Raw genomic sequence first — 20055 nt, forward strand, 5'->3', positions numbered from 1 at the left:
TATCTGGGCAAATGACCGCGAGCAGGATACAAATGCCGGTATGCCAGGCCTGGCTGGCCCCAAGAAAGTGTTGAAAATAGTTAATTAAAGTGTTATGAATGTGTGAAAACGCAATAAAAATGCGCTTATGAATTGGACTCGGACTCGGCAGCCAGAGCAGCCAGAGCAGCAGACAAGCCACCAAGCCACCAAGCACCAAGCACCAAGCGGCGTGAAAACGCTTTTCCAGATCAGCCAAAGCCCAGCTTTGAGGCAGAGCTGGCCTCAGTGAAAGCGAATTTCATATGCATCTGTTGGCTGGTCCTACTAGCTGGCGACTGGCTGGGGGCGACGGCCAGCGGGGGCTTCCACGCATTGCGTGAGGCTCCTCCAGCTTATAGTAGTACTCGTTTGTATGTAGGGATGCAAATCTGCGAGAAACTGAATGTTGAATTATTTGACATTTAATTAAATTTTGTAAGAGTGTGCCGCGAAACATGAGAAACGACACTTTCACTGCATTGGCATGGGCCGCGGAAAACCTCTCACCCCGGCCATGCCACACAGCCATGCCCATGCCCCAAGTGAGATGCACCAGAGTGCATCTCCAGAGTGCAACGGATCGACATTTGACGACGCCTGTGAACCGCTTTTGGGTTCTATTGTTGTGGCCCAGCCATTTCAACAGGTTATGTTTTTGCTTTTGTCTGGAGTCTGAAGAAAAATGAAGAGTAAACTCATAACAGCCCAACGAGTTCCAGCTGCAAGACTATAAAAACCCAAAATGTGGCTGTGAACATAACAATAAGAGCTGCAGAGTGGCGCTGAAATATATATGTACATATATATAAGTACACATATATTTTATTTATATCGCAGTTGTTGCTGGTGCTGACACTGCCACTGCCACAGAGGTGGCTGCTGCAGCATCCAGCAGTACACAAAAAAAGAAAGTTCAGCTTAAATTTTCCTTCTTTTTTACCAAAGACAACAACATTCGCTGCCTTTGCGAGCGAAGAGCGAGGCGACCGTGGTGACGCGTGCAACATTGCAACTCGAAAATGTAAGCTAACAAACGGCATGAATGAATGACGAAGTGAGTGCCGGACCTAGCACTCCCGATTGCCATTCCCATGGCCATGGCCATTACGAGTGCCACTGAGTGGGTGTTGACACTCGCAGTCCCATACCGACAACACAACAATAGCAGCAGCCCATGAATACCAATGTCAATGATAAGACTGATGCCCCTGCAGTCAATCACAGGGTGAAAACGCAAAACAAACTGCAACTGCAACTGCAACTGCCACTTAATAGCTTCATTTTGAACTTGCGACCGCAATGAAAAGAGGCAAGTGGGCGTTTCTTTCTTTTTCTTTGGCCCAGTTAAGGGCAAAAAGACAAAGATCAGATAAGCGGAAATTATCATTGCTGGGACTGCGAAGATTGGTTACTCTTAAAATGTGTTCCTAGTGAAATTTGAGAGTTCTTTCAATTAAAATAATACACATTTTAGGATATGCAGTCATCTAAGTAGAATCTTAAAAGACTAAAGTTTTTGTTTTTTATTAAAAAAAAAAGATTAATTACATTTATAACAATTTAAAAACCATAAAATATCTCAAATTTCAATTCAACAGTAATTGACTTTCTTTCATCTATTTACGGCTCTGTAAATGTGAGAATTTCTTTGAGCCATGGCCTGATGCCACAGTCATAATGCCCACTCTCCGGCTGGCTGGCTGGCTGTCCAGTGCTGCAGCCAGAGAGCTGCAAGCTCACTCTTGCTCATTTATGACTACTTTTACCGTCAACTGGCAGTTCGTCTAATTGGGAGTTTGAGTTTTTTTTGCTTGGCTACCCAGTGTCATGGGAACCAACAGGCGCAGGGAAAGGTCAGCCAGCGCGACCGACTGCTGCGAAGGCAGACAAAAATTAGCGGCTTGTGTTGTAATCATTTAGTTCGAAAACCTGCCACGCCCATTAGCATAACCGTTGTGTTTCGTCCCCCTTGTTTTTAGCACACCTGGCAACCTGGTCGAAGATACAAATTATAAATGCACGAATCGGGTATGTAATCTGTGGCATCACTTTCACTTTCCATGACGCCCCAACGCCGTCCAGCTTCCAAATAGAAAACCCACGACGAACCAAAAACAAAACGTTTATGGATATGGCTGAAATCTAAAATTATCTAATTCAACAAACTCTACCAAAAATTTACAGCTACTCGAATTTCGATGCTACGGTGACGGTGTCGATGTCGATGCCGTCTATTGCAAAATCAAAGCACGGACCAAGGCTTTTTCCTAGACTTCACACGGGGTATACAAACTATATAAGGGGATATTGACACTCTACAGCATACACCCAAAGAAAAATGTCATAATAAAACGAAACTCAACCTATTTCACTTAAACATTGGGTTTTTAAATACAAACATAGAGAACATATGTTTAATAAAAAAAAAGTATCTTTAATAGGGTTCTTACTTAATGTTAAAATATATATTGCTTTTGTAGAACAAATACTTGGTCTAAATAATTATATATAGCTAAAAATTATATATATTTGGTTTTATTGCTGTTGTCTATTTTTTACGCTGGGCGTACATACATTCAATAATTTTCTGGAAATGGCCACTGTCATCGCTGCAATCAGCGGCTTGACGGTTTTAAAACACACAAATTTGTGTGGTTATAAAGTTGAGCGGTTATCAATAGGGTATGTGCTGTTCGTGTTTTGCTGGTGTACCGTTGCTAGTTTATTGCTGCACTTATTTAATAATTTATTAGCGTTGTTTTTTTTTTTCCATTTTTATGTAATTTCTCTGGCGTTAAATGACGTTCATATTGAATAAATGATGGCCAAGTGTAAGCAAATGATGGCGCAATATCAGGCAAGGGAAGCTGGGGCCGCCGCTGCCGCCGCCGCCAACATTAAAATGCTTATATAATGCGTGAAAAACCTTTATGGCATACGAGTGCAGTTACTCGCTGAAATTTTGTACAGAAATTCATACTGGGACCGCACCGCAATCGCTTTCTTTCGAAAGAGAAAGGGTTTCACTTCTCATCAAGCGTCATGCCCACCCTGGCCGCCTTCCTGCCTTGCTGCCTTCCTCCTTGACTTTGAGTGCCTTTCCGGCATGAGAAGTTTGCCGAAATTGCAGTTTTCATGGCCCGATATCTGCCGGTGCGGCGCACGTGTGCTCTGCCCCAAGCTCCAAGCCCTTTCGCTTTTTTTGGAGGATAACTTTTGAGCTCGACAGCTTCCGCAACTTTCACGCAATTGCTGCAGCAGCATCGGCATCTCTACTACTACCAAGGGCGTGGTGCTGGATGCTCGGTGCCCCACTTTGCAGCATAAATAATGCAACGTTTCGGTGGCCCCGGGCCCGGGGGCAACCTTTGCGGACTGCGGACTGCGGACTGGAGACTGGAGACTGGGGAGAGCGTATGATCGTCGAGTGATGGGTCTGATGTCGATCTGTTGGCCGTCCAATGCATTCTTTAAAGTGAAATTTCTGTAAGCAGCATTGCGGATGATCATTACCTTCCCCTTTAATGATCATTATTTTCGTGATTAGCCAAAGCTTCTTTAGTTTCTTCTACAACTTTTTATTTTATTGCTGCTCAAAACGACGCTGTTAATTAAATTAAGTCGAATAAAAAGGCGCATAACCACCAACTGGTTCGCAATGAATGCGATGAAGGAAATGCTGCCAAGTGAATAAAGAAGACAATATGTATATCTGTGCACGTGTGTGTGAGTGTGTGTCTGTGTGTGTGTGCGCGATGGCATTGAGAAACTTTCTTCTTTTGCTTTCAATGGTATTTCGGTCAAAAAACTTCCAAAGGAATAAATACCAACCGACGATGATGGTGATAATGACAACAACAACAGCAAATACTCAGATTGATGATGAGAAGTTCCAAGCAATGAATGGATTGATAAAACTGTATTTCCGGTTGACCTGCAGAGCCACAAAAAAGGCTTGTCTTGGCCAACCAACTAGAGCATGCTCGCTTTGATTCCAACCCGAGTCGACTCGAGTGCCTGGCCAAGTGCGACATGGCCAATTAAAAGTTATAATTAAGGCCTTTTTCAAGAGGCCCCCGAATCGGTGTAGAAACAGAGCTCTACTCTTCAAAACAGCCTCAAAATGTTTGCCAAATGAAAGTATAGCTGCGGCAGGTGTCAATGTCCAGTCCGTTACTATAAGGCGGCACATGATGGCTTTTCGTCACGACTGGGACGCGTCGCGGCTTATGACCAGACCAGCATGGGACCCCATGATGATGGTATTAATAATGAAATGTACATGCTTTTTGACAGGAGCAGAGGCGACAACAAAAACTACAACTACAACAACCACAACCACAACCGCCGCTCGAAATCAACTTCAGTGAAAGTTTCTGGCCACAAAATTCACGAGTACGCGTACGACCGAGCTCGAGTATATCTCAGCATTTATGTTCATGGCCACAAGTGCGAGTGCGAGTGAATATGAATCCAAATCCGAGTCTGAGTCCGAGTTCGAGTCCGAGTGCGAATATGAAATGAACTTGCAGCTCTCGTAGCACTCACCAAGGCCCAAAGACAAGGCCCATTAGAGTGGCCCAACTGCTGGTCAATGTCCATTACACTTTGGCGGTGCTCTTAGCCATTGTTATTGCTTATGGTTATTACCATTGTCTTCTTGCCCCCACGTGTAATTAGTATGCCGAAAGAGATTTGCTTAAAAGTCCCATGTTTCCTTCGACACTTTGCCGATACACCATCATCTGGTCAGGGCTGGTCAGGGCACTTAATGGATTATAATTCGTGTACAGAAGTGTCACTGGGGAATTTCAAGCCTGACCTAAGCCAATACACTCCGGAATGCTCGTGCCCCAGTATGTTTTTTGTGCCTCGTGTTGGATCATAAATCAAAACATGTCTCGTGTGGCCGTGTGGCGGATGTGGTAAAAACTCTACTCTATCTATGACAAATTGCACCTGATGCATCGATTTGGCGCATTTGATGTTTTACAGCAGCCATTGTCCATTGAGACCTGTGTGTGTGTGTCCGAAATCTAAATAATTCAATCGACATATACATGGGATGACCAACAGGCGTATGCGTAATGAGAAACATTGACAGTACAATGAATTTGTGTTCAATGCAATATCAATGCTTCTATCGTCTGCCTTATGTTTATTCCTTTATCTACTCTTTCAGCCAAGTAATGCCATTTCATCATGCTACATAATACCCTTTGCTGCTGGCAGCAGAGAGAGATTCTGCCTCTCTTTGTGGTAAATACAATGCCAGCCTGAAGCCTAAAGGCTTCTCTGCCAGTCACTTCCTTTTTGTGCTTTCCCTCCTTTTCATTCTGCCATTTATTTTATCCTTGGGCCAAAGAGAAATAACTTTGCCAGCCCGAAAGCTTCCATATTTATAAGTAACTGTAAACTCTTGAGAAAGTGAAACTTTTTTCTTGTTTTTTAATCTTTCCGATTTATACTGCGCTGCCTCACCTATGGCCGTGCCGTGGCGGCTGCCCAATGGCCAAATCGATGCGATGGCCGGCGCTCGTCATCGGCATCGACATCGACAGCGACATCGATGTAACTGAATGAATGGCCGGCCGCCCCTCTATGTCTGCGCGCAGCCTTGATTGTGTTTGGCTGGGGTTTTATCAAAAGGCATAAATCGAGCCAAAAACGGATATGGCCCGCACTAAAAAACAACAAAAAGAAGAAGAGAGACAGAAAATGTAGATGGCCAAAGTCGAGCAGCAGCGGGGAGCGACGCGGCGCGGCCCAAACCGACGCGAACCCAAAGGCCCCGGCACTTTCTTCGGCGGCTGCTGCTGGGGCAACTCGTTTGCCTGGCTGCAGCCTTAAAAATGATAGAAATTGAAAATTGAAAGAGTCGCTTTGGCTTTGGCTTCGGCCAGGCCAGGCCAGGCCGAAATGCAACAATAGCAACAACAACTGCCAACCGGTATCGAAATAAAAATAGTTCGCTCGGACTTGGAGCGCGTGGCAGCCACAAGCAAAGCCACAGTCACTGTCACTGCCACTGCCACTGCCACAGCAACAGACACAGCAGACACAGGGACAGAGACGGACACGGGGACGGAGACGGAGACAGAAACAGACATAGCCAAACGTCAAATAACAATTTGACTTTAATTAATTGTCAGAGGGTTGGGCTAGATATTTGGCTGAATGAATGAATGAATGCTGGCATCTGGGATGGACAAATGCGGCCCATATCCATATCGATGGCAGCGCATCGCTGGCTGGGGAATTTATTTGGGCTTTCGAGTGGCGGAGAGGCAGAGAAAGGCGTGACCCAGATCAGGTGATTTCCAGTCCTCCCTACAATAACTTCTAATTGAGATATTTAGTGTTGCTCCAAATCACATGCAATGACGGCTTTCATGACACCGATCGGTTGGGTTGGGGTTGGGGTTGGGGTTGGGCTTGGGTTGGCCAATCACTAACAAAAACTGAGCATAAAATTGACTTTTATGCCTGCTTTTCTAGCGGGACAGAAGACACAATTCGAGTAACAATGGAGATGGCAGAGCCGGGCCCAGGCTAGCGACAACGACAGCATACAACGATGAGTATGATGGTGGATGGCGGAGATCATGATCATGCCCGACCGAAAGCCATAAGAAAAATAATCGTAAAAGTGAGAGTTTCCACTTCATAATCAGTTTTAGCCTCGGCTTGGGATTTGGCTTTGTCTTTCTTTTCTAAAATTTTTGTTGCCCAAAATTGCCGAATCATGAAATGCAAATACCTTGCGCTCCTTTCTGCAGCTCCGCCCAGATTGTGTAATCGCCAAAGATCACGGAGGAGGGGAGGAAACGGCAAAGAGAGCTAGAAGCAAAAAAAGAAAAAACCAAGAAAAAGTTCACCAAGAAACGAAAGCTCGAAGGCAGCAACAGGGGCGTGGCTATTGCCGTTTTAATTGCTCAGGTTTCACTTTCAAGGCAATTCAACTTCATTTCATTACGAAAAATTTGTCATTGTCGTAATTATGATCGAGTCGAGTTGAGCAGAGTGGAGGAAGCATTTCACTTTCGTTGTCGTCGGTCGACATTTGTTCTTTTGTTGGCCAAAAGCAACTCAACTCAACTCTCCATTGCACGCTTTGTAATCGTTAAACAAGTTGTCCAAGTCAACCAGTGATCATTATGATGGACATCATCGTCTTGTTTGGTTCCCCGTTCCGTTCGTTAATATGTTGACAATGGCCACTGGCAATGGCAAACTGACAACTTTCACACTTCTGCCGGGGCTTAGCATTGTGCGAAATGTTGTAAATGCTACTTGAAAATCACACCTTTACTGCTTTTGGCCCAGGCACAGATCCATTCCATTTGCTTTATTTCCACTCTGATCCGTACTGGCGGCCCTGCACTGGCGACTGTATTATTCAATGTCAGGCCTCACCATAATATGAACATATCCCACCACCTATGGAAGTTGCAACACTTTCACAGACTGCACTGCACCTGGCCTCCTAGCACCCGGCACCTTGCACCAGCCATCGGACGAGGTTCCGTCCCTGCCACTGCGAAGTGAAATGGCCAGCGTTTCAAAGCCAAATCCGTAAAGTGTACATTGACCCAAGAGAAGTGGCGACCACCAACTACAAACTCCCAACCGACAACCGCTTGCCGCTAACCACCAACTGCCATCCGCCAAACCGGAAAAGCTCTCGGACTGGGCGACGGCTGGAGCACTAGCACTCCACGCCAGATTACAGGTTTTCCAAACCGTAAAAGGCTTTGACAAAGGCAGTTAAACCAGGAATGAATGAAGGGATTCCCTTTTCTATTCCATTATATTTATTTTCTTTAGGTTAATTTAAGCGGTCTTTTAAAAAAAAGAATAATCAAAAGTTTGTTCTCAGCTCATTTGGCAGCTTCTTTAGAATGATTCCTTATATGGTTTGAATTACAATAGGGAATTTATAATATAATATATTTGTTCACACATACATACATGTATATGTACATATTATATATGTATATTTATACATCGATTTTAAGATTTGTGTATATACATATACGAATATATAATTTTTGATAATTTTGTTTGGCAAAGCTTTGTGTATTTTTGTGGAATATTTTCAACAACACTTTCTGAATTTCAAAAATAAAAGTTCGACAAAGCTTGAATCATTTTTAATAAAAAAAATAGTCCAATACACTGGTTTGGCAAAAGAAATTATATATGGATTTTATTTTCTCAGTGTTTTAATGAAGATCAAGAATTCGAATTGATAAAGGATCGAAAGACATTTCTACATGACTTTTACATGTAATTTGGCAAGGTGCAAGAGGTAGATCATTAGTATCGATATTTTTGAAGCTTTTCGAAGCTTTAATGCTCCGAACTTTTAGTACAGCTTTTATCAAAGATCTGCAACCGAAAGCTTTGAGTTTAGATCACGCAGAGTTGTAATCCAACCAAACGATCGTTGTGTTTATTTTACGTAGAGTTTTGGTAACGGTAGTTCTTTAAATAGGTGTCGCCACTAGATCAAAAGCTTAGACCACATCGTCATCTCAAGTCTTAGTCGCAAAAAAATACACATAATTTTCTTGGAAATCGCAGAGTTTTATATTGTTTATTCTGACTACGTCACGGATTCCACTGAACCGCCCAGTGGATTAACACATTTGTTTCATTTGAAATATGAAAGGTGTCTGAGCTATTTGAATTTTATGCTGTTGCCGCAAGGGCGATTTATTCTATTCTTTAGAAATTCATTTGAATCTTAAAGAATGGATTGCACAGGACACCCCAGGCCAAGACTCAAATTGATTGAAACAAAATTATGCGAAGAATGATTTTTCACAGACGTCCCTGCAGCTACATCGATTTCCTCACACTTTCCCTTTTCTCTGAGGCAGAACATTTATGACACGATTGTGTTGGAGATTGATTGTCTTTCACTGCCTTTTCTTGGGTTTGATTGACACACGGGAATGACTGGTCGAACCACACATGTTTCTGTGTATCTCTATCTGGACAATGGCAATTGATTTTAAGCGTGACACCGTCAATGGAGAACTACTTAGAAATTTCACTTAACAAACAACCAACCCGAAAAAACCGAGTCATGAGAGAGTTGTTTGAGTAAGCGTATGCACGAGTATGTGTGCCCACTACCAAAGAAGAAACAGTGCTATAAACGACAGCAAAAAGCAGAATTTTTGATGCTTAACAAATCAAACAACAAAACACTGTGAAGCGGCCAGATACGATGCGGCCCAAATGAGCATAGAAAAGTGCTCAGAAAGCAGTCGGCGACACATTAATTGCTGGCGTACGAGTAAAGAAAGCCAGGGCCCAAAGTACACAGAACTCAAGCAGAAGTCAGAGTCAGCGGCAGTCAATGGCATCTGTCTACGTGCACAGCTCACAGCATCTACATCGACAGCATCAGCATCCCAATCGACTTCTCCATCGCAGAGCGAGCCTGGTAACTGGGTCATATTCATAAGTAAAGCACCCATCAGCGGCGGCGGCGGCGGCTGTAAAGTGCCGTTTTGCCAGCAACTGCAGTTACTTAGGCTCAATTGAGCCAGGCCCTCAACTGGCGTCCCGTCCCGTCCCGTCTCGAACTTTCTTTAGGCAAAGGTGTTAAGCGACGCACAACAATGGCCAGAATGGCAGGTGAAAAATATTAAAATACAAGTGCCCATTGTTGCCTGGTCACCAGACCTTGGACAGCTTTGGCTTCGGCCCCGCCTTGAATGAGCCAAAATGCGCGTAGCTAAATGTTTGTTTTTATTTTTAGCAAATTGCTTTGTTCGTATTCTGGCTATGAGAGACCACAGAGAGCACAGCCGAAGAAAGTGCAGTGAAAATGAAGATTCAGAGGAAGAAGAGTAGGCAGAGATGGAGGAAAAAATGAAATAAGTGGGTGAAATTTTAGAAAACATTTTCAGAGTTCGATTTTTGTGTCTGATAGCAAAGAATGAAATGAAAGTTGCCCGCGCCATTCAAATGCAAATTGCTCGGCCAGACAACGAGGCGTATAAGTGATGTTTTGGAGAGGCTGCTAAGATTGCAGAAGAGATGAAAGGTTGCGTATGCAAATTGAAAGGGAAAAGTTTTTTCAGAAAGACAGAGATGGCTGTATAGAAAAAGAAAGATAGGAAGATAGTAGGAGTATATGGAAAAGATAGTCAATTTGTGTATATGATTTTTCTTTTATGTTGAATTATTATTTGATTCTTTGATTTATCAGCATTTGATTGAGTTTTCCTTTGCGGTAAAGTTGGAAAAATCAGATAGATTTAGATAAAGGTACAGATGTAGATAAAGATAGACAGATATATAGATAGATAGATAGATAGATAGATAGATAGATAGATAGACAGATAGATGTATAGTGAAAAGATATGAAAGACAGTTACAGTTAGATGGATAGGGAGAGAAGGCGGCGGCTGACCTTGATTGATGGACGCGACTAGTCGGTTGCAAACACTGAGAGTCCATTAATCAGAGGTGCAGCCATGAAATTACAGAAAGAGTATGGAGTGTAGAGCTGTAGAGAGCTCTACAGACTGAAGAAGTGTGAAGAGAGGAATGAAATTTGGGTGTGTAGAAAGGCGGTGGAGGTTGTTGACGGTTGTTGTTTTCGTTGTGGCTGGTGTTATTGGTGTAGATGAAACGTGGTGGTGTGTGTTTGTGTGGTTGTAGTGGTGGCTCTCTGGGCCGAGAGTTACTAATGGAAGGCACTTTTTGTTGGGGTGCGACAGCCAGTAGCGACCGCCGCCCCACTCTCGTCTCGTTCAAGTAAATAAATTAAAATAAATAATTTATAAGTAAATATAAATATAGGCATTAATTAACTGGTCATCATTTTCGCGAATGTTCTCTCTCCTTCACGGACCCGGACATCGATGGGGTCCTGCTTCGAGGGGATATGGGGCTCAGAGCTTACCGCCTGGCCTGCTTGTAGCCCTGGTAGGCGATGGTCTGGGCAACTGGGGAGCTGTAGGCACCATGTGTATCCCAGCCAGAGCTACCGCCCGAGGACCAGCCATTGCTGGCGGGGGCACCGCCGCCCGAGGACCAACCACCGGAGCTGGCAGACGAGGAGCTACCGGCGTTCTTGCCACCGAAAAGTCCACCCAGACCGCCGAGCAGACCACCGCTGCCGCCTGAGCCGCCAATGCGACCAAGACCGCTGGACGCGCCGGCAGCCAGAGCTAGGAAGAAGGCGATAACGGACACAACCAGAGCCTTCTTGGCCAGGAAGAGCAGACCGAAGATGGAGCCAACGCCGAGGACAGCGATCTTAGCACCAACGCCCAACAGGATTGGCAGGAACTTCTTAAGGAGCTTCTTCTTGCGGGTACGGGACTCCACAACCAGTTCACGGAGATCAGCCTTGATGTCATCGGGAATGGCGCGGGCAACGCTGCGGGCAGCATTGGCGAAGTTGAAGTTCAGCGAGCGCTCAGCGAAGAAGCTCTTGGCGTTGTCCATGAAGTAGTTGCCCATCTCAGCGGTGCGGGCCTCCACAGTTGGGGCTGCCTCGACGGCGACCGAGTTGTCTAGAGACTTGCCCTGACGTCCTTCGTTGGCCTTGACCAGAGAGACGCCGCCGAAGAGTTCGATTTGGGGATTGTCGAAGATGGACTTTGCCTTGCGGAAGAGCTGCAGAGAAAGAGGGGAGACACGGAAGGAAGGCACAGATTAGCAAAACTCGTGGTGTTATGTTGTCTTGATTTGTTTTATGGTTAATTTGCTGCAGTGCAGGCACACTCCGCAGAGAATGACTCAAGGTCTTGCACTTTCACTTTCGCATCCTTGGGGAATTTTGTGTTGCGTATGTATGTCTTGGGGAAATCACATGACACAGGGACTTTCACTGAGATCGAATCGATCACATCAACTGATGCTGATGATTGGTACAAATTATAGTTTTCTTTTCTTTTTTTGTGGGCGTTTCACTTTCACTGTGCCACTTTAGAGTGTTCTTATTGGGCGGGTTTTAGTATAGATAAATGGGCAATGTAATCCTTGATGGTTAATCCGTACCGTGAGCTGCAGACACGAAATGGAGTCGGTGTCGAGGCACTTGGCAAATGCACCCGACTGCTCCTCGGTGGCGGCCTTGACAGGATCGGCCGAGATGCCCGCTGCCAAGAGCAGGACACAAGCGGTGGCAATGAAGAACTTCATGGTTGTGTGTTGGTTTTGAACTAAACTGAATTCCTTGGGCACCACCGAAATCACTGTGTGTTCATTCGAATGGAACAAGCTGCGGTTTGATAATTTTTCGACGCTGTCAGGCTGTTTTTAAAGAGTTTCCAACCTAACGGATGCCTTGCCGCGGCATAACGTAAAATTATGTAAAAAGTGCACACACACAGAGCCACACAGCCAGATCAGAGCCGGGCCAGGCCAAGACCCAGGCAGCGCAGCGACGCCGACAGCGGGTATATGCCGCCCGTACAATGCGAGAGGGCTCGGCGTTCCCTACGACACGACCGCGACGGCAACGTCTTCACACGTGTCTGCTGCTGCTCTCTCGCTCAGTAATGGCAGCAGCACCAGTAGCGGTGGCAGCAGTGGCAGCAGCGGCAGCGGCAGTGCCAGCATCTCAGCATCTACGCTTAGAAGACGCATTAGGCAGGCGCAGGCAGCGCGCTTACAAGCTTTTGTCTGCTTCCGCATTAAAGAAAGTCGCTGGCGACGTCAGTGTGCGGCTGCGGCAGCGGAGACGGCGGCTTCACAGGGCTCTGTGTGAGCGCGAGAAAGTTTCTGAAGAGAGAGCATGCGCGCCAGCTCCAGCCAGCACCAAGGTTGTCTGCTTGCTCTCGCGCCTACTCTCACACACACATACCCACGAGACTCTTCTGCTCATCTTCGCACACACACACACACACATGAGCAGAGAGTAGTGGCTTTTGTAGCATTCTACAAACACACACAACAAACATCTACGTATACGTAGTAAATACGTACACTTTTAGATGCTTGTGGCTGGTGCTACTGCTGCTGCTTTTGTTTCTGGAGCCGCACAGATTACAACACATGAGGTGATAAACAGGTGCGCTGTGCAGCCGCTTAACCTTCCGCAGAGAGCACCATCAGCAGCCTTTCTTGCCTCTCTCCCGGATCGGATGGTCTGTGCTCTTTTCTCTCCCATTTCCCCTCCCCCGCCGTCTTTTCACCCATATGTATGTCATATTCTTCTGCTTTTGTTAATTTTGAACGCTTTTGTTTTTTTCTCTCTTCTCCTCTCCGTTTTTTTGCCCGCAAGAAATGAAAGTTGTATGTATTATATTTTCATACTACTGTTATTTCTGGCCCCTGGTCTCCACTGTGTGTCATCTCCGTTCCCCACCGCATGCGAGGGGTGACGGGAGGGCCGGCAGGGCAGGGCAGACTGGGAATAGTTTTTGGTTTATCGCATGTGCGCGCCTTGAAATTACTTTTCATTTTCGTGACTTTATTGTTGGTGCTGCTACCATTTTAGTTATTGTTGTTGCCGGTTAGGTTTTATTACGCAACATAAACTGTGATTTATATCGTCGGTTATGCAACTAGGGCAGCAGGACGCAGGAATATTTGATCAGGATCAACGATATGCCACGTTCTTTACCTGTTCCCGGGTCTGGGTTTGGGCCACATTCGCTTATAGGCTTATGGGGTCGACTCAGCAAGTGAAAACGCTGCTTTGGGCCCCAACCATTAAAAACTGCCTGACTCTGCAATTGTGACACATTAGTCAACAATTTGAGCTTAGCAAAAGTGCAAATAACAACGCGCTTCAATTGCTCAAGTGAAATGAAAGAGAAATTACACGAAGAGCACACTGAAACGGATGCGAGGAGAGAGATGAGATGAGATGAGATGAGATAGATATACAGATGGATGGATGGATGGTTGGTTGTTTTGTTGGGAATGGCTGGCATTGCGGGCATTGCTAGCACAGAGTTGAAGTCGAATTCACGAGGCGAGGCGCAGTGGCCAAGAGTCAATGGCTGGCACTCCGATTCGGGCTCCCGTTTCAAGGTGAATGTGGCTGACGACATCCGACACTATCAGACGGATCTGTTGTGTGGCTTATGAAACCCCTGAATCATGTGCATAATGGATGCCAAATTGTCGCTTGCCAGTGGGGCGTATGTGTAATTTTCTACCACACTTTAATCAGCTTTCGTGGCCGGTCCATGTGACGTCGATGGTAGTAACGGTAACAGCATAAAGCGCTTAAAGCTGAACACCCATCGGAGCATTTCGTAACTAAAGGGTGCAGCATCCGCATGGCCACAAGAGAAAATCAAAGCGGCAACACAACAAAGCCTGTGGTCTGGTCTGGGGTCTGGGGTCCATCTTCAAGTCGAAATTTTGTTTTCAATTTTAACCGGATGGCAATTGGCATATATTTGAATACAAATGAGTTCAGTGTGCGCCACAAACATAAAACATAGCTGCGCTGCAAGCGCACACACTTAGTTGTGCACTCAATCACACCCCGATGCACATCCGTTTTACCGCAAACTTATGTTGGTCCACGCGCCGAACACCGAACGGCGTACGCGTCCAGCCATTTGGCATGTGCCAGCGTTCGGCCGATGGCATGGCCAATGGCCGAACAGACAAACAGCCAGGCCAGCCAGCAGGCATTGCCAGCAGGCCATTCATGCGAAAAGCAGCCGTCCAAGTGTCGACCAATGTGTGCTGTTTATGAATGAATTTCGCTCGTAGTTGGACGGACCCTCCACTGCATGATGTTATGGCTGTTGCCGTTGCCGTTGCCGTTGCCGTTGCCGTTGTTGCTGCTATGTTTGGGGTGTTGCTCTTACCACTTTTCTTGCTACTGGCACTGCCACTGCCACTGCTGTTGTTATTGTTTATGGCTGTCACAGAGCAGGGTAAACAAATTGCCAAATAACTCGAAATGCTCGACAAAAACAAAGAAAAAACAATGCTCTGCTTGGGTGTCTGAATATTACATCAGACACCCAAAGTGACCCAATGGAAGAAAACCATTTTTCCATTAAAATAAACAGACGCTTTTTCACATTTTATTTATTTTACATTTCTTTCAAGGAGTGGAACAAGAGGAATCGGGATGTCATATGTCAATGGATATTTTATAAGTATTATTTCAAGGATTAATTAAGACAAATATTTACAAAAAATTCAGGACACATTCAACACCAGGCAAAAATCTGTAGCACAATGGTTCTTGAACGGAAATCCGAAGTGTACGAAAATATTTCATACATACAAAATAAAAAAAAATCAAATAAAATAAAATAAAAAGCCAACAAATTTACATAGTTTTGGGCATTAATCGAATTGTAACTGTTCTTATTTTAAGCTATAATCTTAAAAGTATCTTAAGAAAGTTGGTTGCACGCACCCCAAAATGTGAGCAAATATCAATCTAGAAAATCTACATAATTACATTACTTATAGGCCAACGGCAATGGCCAACCAGCAGATCGGTGATCCGAGATCTGAGAGTTGACTTAAATAGAAGATTACTTTAAGGCCCAGCCATCATCATTGGATGGAGAGATATCATCGTGTTCTCACTTTCATTTTGGCTGACATCAATTTGGGCTCCAAAATCATTAGCTTAGTCGAACGACTGCGAGACCACGATGACGGCGGGGAATGGGATGACCGTTGTGTCCCACACAGAGATAATTTTACTGTATTATTTATCAGCAGTCGGCCGTTGCTGTGTTGTTATTTTTCCTGGCCATTTGAATTAAATTAAAGTCAAAATGTTTAGCCGTGAAAGTTTTTTTCCTTTTATTTTTCGACTGATTTGCATAAGCATCGAAATCATCGCCGGGGATGGCTGACTGGCGGGCGGAAAAACATGCGTTACGGAACGATCTGTCCACCAATTAGAGACGAAGCTTCATAGCTTTGATGGCTATCGCTGGCGCTGGCCATGCAGTTAACGGTGATGTTGATGTACCGTACCAAAGCAGCAACACCAACAGTAACAAAAGCAGTGAAAGACTGATTGAACAGCGAATCAATTGGCAGCACCATTTCACATTGTTTGCTGACATCTTTTTTCCACCTGGCCCTGGCTCGTATTTTGCCAATCAATTGCCACATTGCGGGTTTGTTTGCGTTTGCAAAGCTAAAAAAATTTCTTGTGGATTTTACATTTAATTTTATATGAACTTTTTTTTTCAAAGTGGTCATGCAAAAAGAATGCCGTATCTCTCCATGTAAGTGTGCGCGTGTGTATTATTAAACAACAACTACAGCACAAGCAGAACCACCAACAAAGGCATCGGAGGGCCAACACCAGCACCAGAGCAGCAAAAATTTAATGAATAAATAGCAGAAATTTTTCGGTGAAAGTCGTGGTCAGAAGTAAGCCATATTCACACAGCAGCCGTAGCAGCGGAAACACATCAGGCAACAGATATGTATATATTTATATGTGAAATATTTGCAATAAACTAAATTGGTTAACGGTGTCAAGGAATCAAGGAAAGTGAAATGCGATGATGCAATTTAGTTTGCATAAGAAAAAAAAGAATAAAACCTGAAATTCGACCAGAGGACTACACGAGTACGTATTAAGGAGTCGGGGGAATCTTACAATCTCTGGTTAAAGATAATTGGCTATCGATATTCCATTTAATAATAATTACTTTCCTCAGCAGCTTCCTTTCAGATTAACATCGGAGCTGCATAATTTAATAAGTAAAAGTAACTTGGAGACAAAACCCACAACACACCCCGAAGATTTCACAAAACCATAAAAATGTCAAGTTAATAGAACAGATTTTCCCTTTTACGGTCATTTGAATTAATCCGAAATTTGCATAATAATGCTGGTACCAAAAAAAGAAGATTATGTATGCAGACTCCGACTCCGACTACGATTTAGGCCCAAACCGGACTTCCATCTCAGCCGATACTCGTACGAGTATATGGAGGCGCAGCATTTCGTATAAAGAATTTGCGGTATTTGGGTTAAATATTAATTTACATTCGAAACGGGGAGCGCTCAGCTGATGGCAGCGCAGCATCATTGAAAAGTGAAATTTTGTGGCAGCGACTAAAATGTAGGCTGCGTGACACTTTCAGTCAGTTTCGGCATCAGCTTCAGGCCCAGCTCGTCTTGTCTTGGTCATTTTCCAAGCTCATCGAACGACGATTAATCAGCTAATTTCTTTATGAACTTTCATTTATGCAGTGGAGTGTGGACCGAAGCCAGCATTCACACACGTCGTCGTCGTCATCATCATCTTTAAAGTTTTCGTGCTCATAAACCCAGTCGAAGGCATTGGGGTTTTATTGTCAACTGACTGGTAGGATGCCTAAACGATATCCAATTTAGAGATTCTATTTCGCGCAACTACTTCTGTTGTGGTTTATATAAACTCCAGTGTGTGGAGATCATATACAAATTGTAAAACAAGAGATTCACTTTTATGAACTTATTTTATAATTTAATTACCAGCGGCAGACGAGACGTTGACCAAACGCGAGCTCAAGTCGAGCTCGTAAACCACCGTTGAAAAGGGAAAGTTACCAGCAGCCGCAGCAGAAGAGGCAACAGAAAAAGCCGCAGAAGAAGCAGCAGCGGCAGCAGCCACCAGAGTAGCCACCGTAGTAGACACAGCAATTAGGCAGGGGCGCAAGGTTCGAGGCAGAAGCAGAGGCAGAGGCAGAGCCAGACGGAGTGGTAGAGGTAGAGGTAGAGCAAGTTCCTCTCGGGTATGGTAAGGCATGGCATGAGGTACGGTGGAATGGTGGTATCCCTGCCGAGCGCTCAACGGGTTTTCTGTTCGAGTGCTGTGGTTGCTGTTGCTTTTAATGATATTGTGTAACAGAACGCAGCGTGCCCAAAACCAAAAAATTCGGGCCTGTCATGGCAGTTATTTGTTGTTACTGTTGCCCATGGCAGTTTAGGTGGTCGTCCGACGACCGTTGGAGCCACCAGAAAGAACCGTTGTGCTGCTGCCAAAATACAGTGAAAGTTGGCCACGCATTATGCAAATTCCACTCGTATCTGTATCTGTGTTCGTGTACCAGATTCCACCGAAAATAAAAGTTCAGATTTAATCTCAACCAGAGAATCTCCAGCTGAAAAGTATCTGAACTCTGATATCCGGTATCTTGGACCAAACATCGATAAGAGTGCAAGAAAGCTGGCTGACAAATGATGACAACATGCACAGGCAGGAAGTGGCAAGACGAACGCCTAATGCTCTTCAATGTACCCCATATTTTCCTGTTTAACATATTCAATTAAAGAGAAGCTAAACGGGAGAGCATTCCTACTTTTTCCTGGAGTCTTTTGTGATGTCCTAAAGAAAATTAAATTACAAAATTCCAAGTTTCCTGAGTAACTGTGTGTCCCAATCCGATGCCAGTGTATAGCGACAGATACAACTGATGTGGCAGTGGTGATGTGTAGGTTGCCTTCTGGTGCCGCCAGCTTTGTGCTGTTGATGCTGGCAGCAGAATACGAGCTCTGCTCAAATAAACTTTCACCGATTTCATAAACCGAAGAGCAGCAGCATCCAAGGCAGCAACAGCAGCAGAAACCGGAGCAAAAGAGCGACACGACTGTCCAGAGTCCATGTCTCGAGTGTCTAGCCACTGCACTCTATTCGTTTGGGAACAGAAACAAAACAACTTGTGTCTATTGCATGATGGATAAGTTATTAATATGCTATATATAGGTACTAACAAAGAGCGCAACAACAACAGCGGGGAATCAATTCCAGCCCCTGTAGGCCATGGGTTGCTGACCCGCGACTGCGACGGGCTTCTGCATTGTGGAACGCCGCCGGCGTTTGTGATGATGTCCCTCTCCGGTTACGTATGAAATGCTGTGACTGGATTCTCCGCCGTGCTGCGCTGCTGTTTTAAGACCCAGCATTCCGGCCATCATTAGGGCTACCATCGCCACGCCGAGCGCCTTCATCGCCAGTGCTCCAATGCCCCCAATTCCCAGAACAGCCATCATTTTGCCAAACATCAACGCCATTGCCAAAATCATTCCCTGGCCCTTGTCCTTTTTGCGGGCTTCTGAAAAAGAAAAATACCCCACAGTTATGACTGGACTTCTTTTGGTTTTAGTTTTTCCTGCTCTACGTATGTCGGAATCCATGCAAATTCTAGTTTTTGTGCTGTCCAGTTTGTGGCTCAAATATTTTTGCTATGTGGCTCTGACATACTCGTACATGTGTGGAGCCTAGACATGCACGAACACCAAATTTCTTGTTTGACATTTAATAAAATTATTCTTTTTGCCACTTTAATCCACAACAAACCCACCTGCAACCTCGCCGTTGCTGTCGTCTTCCAGTAGGTAGGCCAGCTTCACATTCACCTCGTGGGTCCGTAGATAGAAGGCCAGACTGTCCAGCAGGCCCTGCTCCGAATCCTCCTCGACTGATGTGGCATTCTGCAGGGGCACAATCTCCAGGCCACGGACCACCACCAGCGGCTTGTCGCTTTTGTTTAAGTTCCGCAGGACGTTGCGAAGGGCGCGCTCTCCTCGGCAGAAGAGCGTGGGGGCAATAACGTCATGATCGCAGTTCTCCGACCGGGCAGTGGCGATGCCCAGAAGAAGGCAGAGTAGTGGCAAGACGCGGAACATGTTGGCAATACGATCCAAGTTCAACTAAAAGCCTTGACAATCACCTGGTCATATTTTATAGTCGCCATTTCCCGGGCCACTTTCCCACAAGGGCCCAGAAAGGCCGGCCTGCCCAGGCCAGACGAGAAGGCAGTGAAGCATCTCGGAATCCAAATTGTCACAATTGTACAATTGTAAATTAAAACAATGGTGCTCCGCTCCTGAAAACTGAAAAGAAAAATGCTTTCGGTTCGCGTTTCTTTGGCTTTGCGTTTGCGTCTGCTTTTTCCGTGCAATTTTCTTCTTCAGTGGCCGTTGCAATTTTCAATTTTCAACGGTCAGTTGGTCGACCAGCCGTGGGATGCGCTCGGCTGGTTCTTTCTCTCTCTCTCTCTCTCTGGGACGGAATGGTTCACTCAACTCGACGGCAGCTATCCAGTGCCACCAAATTATAC

The 20055-nt window shown here is 45.1% G+C and overlaps 2 protein-coding genes and 1 long non-coding RNA gene across 4 annotated transcripts; 1 reads left to right on the forward strand and 2 right to left on the reverse strand.

The window, feature by feature from the left end:
• Window positions 1-9785: 9785 nt before the first annotated feature.
• Window positions 9786-12293, reverse strand: LOC108154576 (keratin, type II cytoskeletal 2 oral). The gene is made up of 2 exons (XM_017284878.2): window positions 12052-12293; window positions 9786-11667 (listed from the first exon to the last, which is right to left on the reverse strand). The coding sequence occupies exons 1-2, from the start codon at window positions 12193-12195 to the stop codon at window positions 10945-10947; spliced, it is 867 nt and encodes a 288-aa protein (XP_017140367.1). The 5' UTR covers window positions 12196-12293; the 3' UTR covers window positions 9786-10944.
• A 3356-nt stretch (window positions 12294-15649) lies between these two features.
• LOC117187334 lies at window positions 15650-17385 on the forward strand. Of its 2 annotated transcripts, none has more exons than XR_004472046.1 (3): window positions 15650-16112; window positions 16191-16573; window positions 16665-17385. It is a non-coding gene; the product is annotated as an uncharacterized LOC117187334 (long non-coding RNA). The 2 variants fall into 2 exon arrangements; XR_004472045.1 differs by having other exon boundaries at window positions 16668-17382.
• Window positions 17386-18707: 1322 nt separating this feature from the next.
• On the reverse strand, window positions 18708-19621 carry LOC108154663. Its single transcript, XM_017285000.2, has 2 exons — window positions 19297-19621; window positions 18708-19047 (listed from the first exon to the last, which is right to left on the reverse strand). The coding sequence occupies exons 1-2, from the start codon at window positions 19619-19621 to the stop codon at window positions 18734-18736; spliced, it is 639 nt and encodes a 212-aa protein (XP_017140489.1). The 3' UTR covers window positions 18708-18733.
• Between the last annotated feature and the right edge of the window lie 434 nt (window positions 19622-20055).

The sequence above is a fragment of the Drosophila miranda genome, chromosome 2, assembly GCF_003369915.1.
Source record: "Drosophila miranda strain MSH22 chromosome 2, D.miranda_PacBio2.1, whole genome shotgun sequence".
Lineage (NCBI taxonomy): Eukaryota > Metazoa > Arthropoda > Insecta > Diptera > Drosophilidae > Drosophila > Drosophila miranda.